Source organism: Camellia sinensis, chromosome 8, assembly GCF_055761805.1.
Source record: "Camellia sinensis isolate YWXY chromosome 8, ASM5576180v1, whole genome shotgun sequence".
Taxonomy (NCBI): domain Eukaryota; kingdom Viridiplantae; phylum Streptophyta; class Magnoliopsida; order Ericales; family Theaceae; genus Camellia; species Camellia sinensis.
In genome coordinates, this window is record NC_138968.1 from 186,398,924 (window position 1) to 186,406,562 (window position 7,639).

Here is a 7,639-nt window from a genome sequence, read left to right on the forward strand (position 1 = left end):
TTCATCTACTTTTAGTAGATATTTTGTGCCAGCTGTGATAGCTGGCACCCACTCTGCTCCCCTCCATACACGTGTATGGAGGGATTTCCCTCTTGGATGGCTTGTTTTAGAAGCCTTACAAGAGAGAGCTCTATAAGAGAGAGTCTCTTCTCTTGGATTTAGGGTTAGAAAGCATAGTTAGAGCGCTCTGGTTTTAGGTTAGGATTTATATATCTATCCTATGTCTCTCTCTCTCTCTCTTGAGCTTAGTGTGTGTGTTTTGTCTTACTTTTGCTCACAAGCACCCACCATTACACCATCCCTTGGAGCTGAGGCCCCTTGAGGGTTATTTTGGAGGTTTTGAAGTTGGTTTCAACCTAAAGAAGCTGCTGGAGCTCCATTGTTGAAGAAGGTCTTCAAGGGTAAGAAGCTTGCTCCTTTTTACCCCTTTCTTGCATTGTATTTTTTCCTATCTTGCAACTGTTTTTGTGTTTAGTATATAACATAAAAAAGTTCTGTTTTTAGGCCCTCTAAATAATTTGTTTAGAGTGTTTTGTGGTTTGAGGTTGTTTGACCCCTCTTAAGCCTTGTAAGGATCCATTTTGTGCCATTTTGTGTGAGCTCCGAGACCTTGGTGTTTGGGCCTCCTCACCACTGAAATCTTGAGGGATTTCAGAGGTGAGGATGGTGCTTTGAGGTCCCAAGAAGGAGAGGGCCACCCCCTCTCTTTGTTGTCCTTGAAAAGGACCATTTTTGACCTCTTGAGGGAGCACCGTGTTTAGGTTCATGTTGACCATGCCTTAGCTGATTTTTGTGCTTATTATGTCATAATATGCCTCTATTTTTAGTTAGTTTTGGTACACCATGCTTGCTTAGCATACATGCCTTGTAATGCCATGATTTGCCTCAATATGTGCCTAGCATTTAGACTACCATGCTCATGTGTTTTGGCCTAGCTTTGTGAAGCTTTTATGCTTGTTTTAGTATTCTAAGGGACTATTTTTGGTCACTTGAGTCATCCATGCTTCGCTTTGTATAGCTACCATGCAAACTCTCTTGTGTACCTTGAGCATTGACCCTTCTCGCGTGCCATCCTTGCATCATTTCAGTGGTTTGGAACCACTTGTCATGTTATTTCAGTCCTTGTGGCATGCCTATATGCTTGCATTTGATGTCCCTTTAACATGTTAAAAGGTTGTTGTCTTATGCTCCTTGTTTGGGCCCTTGTGCATGCTTCCATACTTAAGCCATTTAGATGCCATTTAGGTGGGTTTTGAGGCTCATTTCAGCATGTCACATCTCTATTTTCAGTCACTTAATTCATGCCATGAGTGGTTGTACTAAGTGTAGTTCAATGCTTCTTTTGTGAGCCTTAGGCTTTAGATCATTTGTTGTATGCTATGCTTGTCTTGCTTGTTTGTTTTGGCACCATCATTACCATGATTTTCAGAGCTTGGTATGTATGCCATATGTCCATGTTCATCTTCTTTTAAGTGTGCTTAAAAGTTGTCTCTTCAATGCTTAAGTGTTGGCCCATTTGCATGCATGTTTGCATGTGTATTTGCCCCTCATTCCATAGCATTTTAGCCACTGTTTTAGGTTAGTTTGAGGGCTGCCTAAATTAGTCTAAGTCCATTCTTGCATGTTGTGACGTGCTTACCTTGTGTGTTGATTGCATGCTCGGCCTATCACGTGTTGTGGCATGTCTAAGTGACTTTGAATTTAGCATGCATTTCTCTTAGTTGGAATTACCTAACATGTTGCATCCTTTGCATACTTGCATGCTTGAGTAACTAGCATAGTTGTCACATTCCTTGTATGCTTGTTTGCATTACCATGTTGCATGCCTAGTTAATATGCTTAGGTTGCATTGCATGCATGCTTTGCCTCTTGATTATCCATGATTGAGGTTGAGCTCCTCACTTGTTTGTTGGTTTGCATGGTATTTGAAATCAACATGCATAAATTGGTCTCTTGGGCCATCACGCATCGAAATGCGCGATTGATGGTCCGAGAACCAAAGACCATGTCCCTTTGAGTCATAAACATGATAAGGGATATGGTTGGTGCATACATTGCTTGAATTGCATTGCCATGCAAAGCTCTGTCCTCTGCTGCTGTCAAACAGATTCTGCAGGAACTTTTTGCCGATCGACTGCATAGAGTGCCGACCGGCAATCCATCTGTGGCCGATGGATTCATTTTTGGCCGATAAACACCAAATCACAGCCGGTGATGATTCCCTCCAGCCGGTGGCATTCCTCAACATCCAGTGAGCACATCCTGAGACTTTGGCAGTCTTCAGAGAAGCAGAGTAGGGAAAACAGAGGCAACTTGTGCATGGCAGTGGACTTCCGAGCAAGACCCGAGCACGCGTGCATTGAGCCCTCTTCCCGAGGCCCTTTTTCTTGCTTTCTTAAGTTAATTAATTTGTTTAATTAATTTAGTTGGTCTGTAATAATTAATTAGCTAGGTTAGTTAATTCATTATTTGAGTTGTATTATTCTTTTGGTCCCTCCGAGCGAGGGCGAATTTGTAATAAGTGTGGGTGAGTGTGTGCATGTCTTCCAACCCCCACTTCTTTCTCCCTTTTACTTACCTGCTTTGATGGTTAGTAATAGGACATGTTTAATTTAGCATACCTTATGCTATGCATGCGTGCATCATTCATCAGTATTGCATGCGCCGGGCTCGGCGCATCATGCTAACTGCATTAGCATTTCAAATCTAACTTGAATACATGCTACTTGTGCATTTTCACATGTCATTCATAGAATAGCCGAGCCTACTCTAGTGACATTCCGTATGCGTTGCATTAGACATTTAAACATGGACTTGGATCATGCATTGATTGCTAACGAGTTCTTTGTTTTGGCACGGAGTACGATGTAAGTATTTATGCTTTAGCATCCTTGCATGCGTGTGAGTGTTGCCATGATAGCATGATTACCATGAGGCTAGCTGCTTATGTGATATAACTGCTTGAATGCTCGTGGGTGAAGGTTGGATTGTCTGAGTTGGAATAGCTCATTGAAATTCGTGTTTTAGCCTACTTGTGAGTAGCAAATTCCAAAACATTTGTAAAAAACAAACGGATATGCAATGCTTATTCCCAGATTAGGCAATCTAGTCTATACTTTTGTGTTGTGCGCATAACATAGTAATTCTAGGCTAATAATCGGGATAAGAACACATAACGTTTTCAAAAACGGATATCATAGTTAGTAGAGGCCGATCTTCGGATCGGGCGAGAGGGGGTGCTCATAGCTGACCTTCCCCAATCGTACCCAAGTTCCCGAGCCGAGACAACTTTGGTGATGACGGACACGTGGCCTTTGGCACCGAGTCAGGGTTTCCTAAATTCCCCCAAAATAAAATATTTAGGTGGCGACTCTGTATCTGGCAAAGCAGTCCATGTTTGACACTTCTTTTCAAAAATCTGTTTCTCAAAATGATTTGTCGGATTTGGACTCTTTGGTTCAGATTAAGAACAGTGACACAAATCGAGTCCGAACAGTAGCGAGGCCCACGGGGGCGCGTCTACAAATAGTTCCAACCATCGTCTTGTAAAACTCTTTGTATATATTATTCATAAAAAAATAATAATTAAGGAGTTGTTTGGGATGTCATAAATAAGTGTACTTTTTGACTTTTTAGACTAAAAAGTTGAGAAAAAAAAAAATGATTGTTTGGATTAACTTTTTGACTTTTTATGAAAAAATGTATATTAAAAAATTGTATAAATTAGTGTGTAGGGAAAAATTAAGATTGTGAATTGTGCAGCCGTACTTTTTGACTTTTGGTGAATAGTGATAGCTTTTTAATTTTTTGATTAACTTTTTAACTTTTTGAACACATGCCAAACTTGACCTAAATATATCAAGGATACTTGTGTAACAAATAAATAAATAAATGAATAACAATATCTTTTAGGTAGTGCTTGGTGGTGATAAATAAATAAAGCTTGTTTTGCTTCGATGTCTTTTAGATAGTGCTTGGTGATAAATAAATAAATAAATAAGTGTTGGAAATGAAATGGCCCGCCAGCTACATGCCATACTGCATAGAAAAAGTAGTCGGAAATGGAATTGGCTGAGTGAGAAATCCAGAAAATTCCTTCAAAATCAAATCTACGATTGAGGGTTTGTGAAACGCGATCAATAAATGGCGTTGTTGGCGCTGTTGGCTTCTTTGGCCGGAGGGCTTGCTGCAGTTGGTAAACTTTTAGGTGCTATCTATCCGAAGATGAAGAGTAGGATCAGATTCCGATCCAACCTCGAAAAACTCAACAAGGAAATGGGAAAACTAACAAATCTTGGAAACGCCGTGAAAGAACAGATCGAGGAAGCTGAGAAGAGAAGAGGCCAGGTAGCTGCTGCACCAGCAGTGACGATGTGGCTTGAAGAGCTTGAAGCCATCAACAAGGAAGTGAATTCAATAGAAGCACAGGTACAACAAGGTAACCTTTGTCCAACAACTCCAAGTTGCTGCTGCCTTGGCTGTACACTAGGTGAAAAAGTATCCAAGAGCCTCACCGAGGTTAGAAGACTCATTGAAGCCGTCAAGTTTTTTTCTAATAGCATGGTGGTTGAAAATTGCCAATTGAAAATAGTTGAGCACATCCCGGGGCCTTCAATCATTGGCCAATCGACAGCTTCCAAAAATCTAATGAAGGTTATGAATTTGTTGAATGATGATGATGATGGTGCAAGTAAGATCGGCGTTTGGGGTATGGGTGGAGTTGGCAAGACTACTCTGGTCAAGAACTTGAACAACAAGCTTCAGACTACTGCTGCTGCTGCTTCTTCTTCTTCTATCGCTGCTCAACCTTTCAGCATCATTTTATGGGTCACTGTTTCCAAGGAATTCAACTTGGAAAGGGTCCAAACACAACTTCTGAACCGACTGAATTTGGAGATAAAAGCAGGGGAAAGCAGGGAGAGTACAGCAAGCCGACTTCATGAACGACTTCAAAGGGAGAAAAGATTCCTCCTCATTCTTGATGATGTCTGGGAGGCAATTGATTTGGATTATCTAGGTGTCCCACAGGCACAACCAGAATTTCGAATGGGAAACAAGGTAATACTGACCTCTCGATCTTTGGATGTATGTCGGCAGATGAAGACGGATATAGATGTTAAAGTGGATGTTCTAAACGAGGGAGAATCTTGGCAACTGTTTACTCAAAATGCCGGGAAGGTAGCCACTCTACCACATATTGAACCAATTGCAAAGAAAGTTAGCAAAGAATGTAGTGGATTGCCCCTAGCCATCATCATTGTTGGGGTTTCCATGAGGGGGAAGACAACGGAGGCATTGTGGAACGATGCCTTAAATGCTTTGGAAATGTCTGTGCCTAGCATCAAAGGAATTGAGGATAAGGTGTACAATCCTCTCAAATGGAGTTACGATTCATTGTTTTTCCAAGGTATGGATATCAAATCTTGTTTTTTATATTGCTCCTTATATCCAGAGGACTTTTCAATTAAAGTAAGGGAACTTGTGCAATGCTGGATTGCGGAAGGTTTAGTGGTAGTACGAAAAAGCTATGAGGATTCAATGAATAGGGGAATAGCTTTGGTTGAAAATCTCAAGGACTCTTGCTTGCTAGAAGATGGTATCTTCAACCACACTGTGAAGATGCATGACGTAGTTCGTGATGTTGCCATATGGATTGCAACCTCCTCGAAGATTGATGGATGTAAATCCTTTGTTCAGTCAGGAATCGGTTTGAATCAAATTTCAGAAGCTGAATTGTCAGAATCTCTCAATAGAGTTTCTTTCATGGAGAACAAAATAACAAGGTTGCCTGATTGCGCAATACGATGCCCAAAGGTATCAAGTCTACTTCTACAAGGTAATCTTCCTCTTGAGATAGTTCCAGAAGCATTCCTGCTTGGATTTCCAGCACTTAGAGTCTTGAATCTGAGTGAAACTCATATCCATACACTACCTCTTTCAGTTATCCAACTGCATAAACTCGAGGCTCTTCTGCTACAAGGGTGTCAAAACCTCAAAGAATTACCCCCACTTGGAACACTTCATAGGTTACAAGTTCTCGATTGCTCTTCCACTAATCTTGAGGCATTGCCAGAAGGAATGGAAAATTTAACCGATCTAAGGCTGTTAGATCTGTCAGAAACTCACCACTTGAGACATATTCCAAATGGAATTATATCCCAGCTGTCCTGTTTAGAAACTATAGACATGACAAATAGTTTCTACATGTGGAGTGGGAAGAGACCGAAGGAAGAATTGGAAACAGCACCCATTGATGAGCTAGGATGCCTCAACCAATTGATTTCTCTATACATTAACCTGAACAGCTCGTATCTCGCCTTTGAAGATCTTTCTTGGATAAAAAGATTAAAAAGATTCCATTTTGTCATTGGTCATGCTGATGAAAAACTTCTAGTACAACAAAAATATGAGGAAAAGATGGTTAATCTTGGTTGGGTTGATTTCTCTGGGGAATGTTATTGGGTTAAGCAATTGTTGGAAAATGCAAGTAATCTGACTTTGGATCATTGTCGAGAACTAGAAGAGATACCTGCAGGCTTGGCGAATGAATGCTACTGTTTTGTTGGTTTGAAATCACTAACTATCACAGATTACTATGGTAAGTTTCTACCAGCAAGAGAAAGCGGTGATGACCGATTTGACCTCTTACCTAACCTTGAGGAACTTGTTCTCCATGAAGTGTGGTATCTATTGTCCATTTCACAACTAGCTCGCCTTCTCAAACTCCGACTTTCTACACTAAAAAAAATAAGTTTGTCCTGTTGTGGCCGTGTAAAATATCTTGTCTCTTCTAGTGCGACTTTGGAAAATCTAGAAGAAGTCACCGTTAGCTCTTGTAGGGTGTTTGCAGAGCTCTTTGAGAATGCTAGTTCAAGCCAGTCTTCTGAGGACCTTCCTGAGCATGCTACTTCAAGCCAGACATTGGTTCCGAGTTGCATTGTTCCAAACCTACGGATAATGAAATTGAAAAATCTTCCCCACTTAACGACCCTATGCGGACAACTCCAGTCATGGCAGCATCTAGAGATACTTGAAGTCATCAATTGCAATCAAATCAAGAAGTTGCCATTCACTACCCAAAATGCAAATGCCATAAAAGAAATAAGAGGTGAATTGCAATGGTGGAACGACTTGGAGTGGGACAACAAATATACAAAATCAAGTCTGCAGCAGTATTTCAATCCTTGTTGATGCTGAAGGTACATGCTTTCGAGACTGCTCAAGGAATTCACATGTCTGTCGCTCTGCTGAGTAGCAAAGCAAGTCAAGAAGAATAAAGAAAATGGAGCTCTGCATTTGTGTACTCAAGCCATGCTTTTGAAGCTCAATGCAGGTTGAACTTTCTCCAACTAGCTCCGGAAAGTGTTGTTTTAGGCGAGTGAGAGAAGCATTTTCAGAAAAATATTGAAAGGTAATTCCATTTTAGTTTTGTGCAAGTTCTTGTAACACCTCTTGAGTTTTAGGCAAATAATTGGTGTGAATGCTGCACTTACCCTTGTGTGGATTTTCCCTTGATTGAAGGATTGTGTATGCCCATTACTTGAGTGCTCTGGTGTTGTGTGATTGTTCCGTTGTTTGATTACTTCATCTCTTAACTCTAGTTTTTTAATGATATTGTTGCTGCTTTTGTTCTTTGGCA

General features: G+C 40.7%; 1 protein-coding gene across 1 annotated transcript; it reads left to right on the forward strand.

Moving 5' to 3' along the window:
- Positions 1 to 3,996: 3,996 nt before the first annotated feature.
- LOC114294272 (disease resistance protein At4g27190) lies at positions 3,997 to 7,639 on the forward strand. Its single transcript, XM_082884358.1, has 2 exons — positions 3,997 to 5,836; positions 5,942 to 7,639. Exons 1-2 carry the CDS (start codon positions 4,144 to 4,146, stop codon positions 7,189 to 7,191), a joined length of 2,943 nt encoding a protein of 980 aa, XP_082740484.1. The 5' UTR covers positions 3,997 to 4,143; the 3' UTR covers positions 7,192 to 7,639.

What these genes read in the sequence shown, in the direction of transcription:
- LOC114294272 (XM_082884358.1), top strand. Translation starts at nt 4,144, where the DNA reads ATGGCGTTGTTGGCGCTGTTGGCTTCTTTGGCCGGAGGGCTTGCTGCA. An exon ending in ATCAAGTCTACTTCTACAAG is followed by an intron (nt 5,837 to 5,941) that starts GTAATCTTCCTC and finishes TACCTCTTTCAG; the next exon opens with TTATCCAACTGCATAAACTC.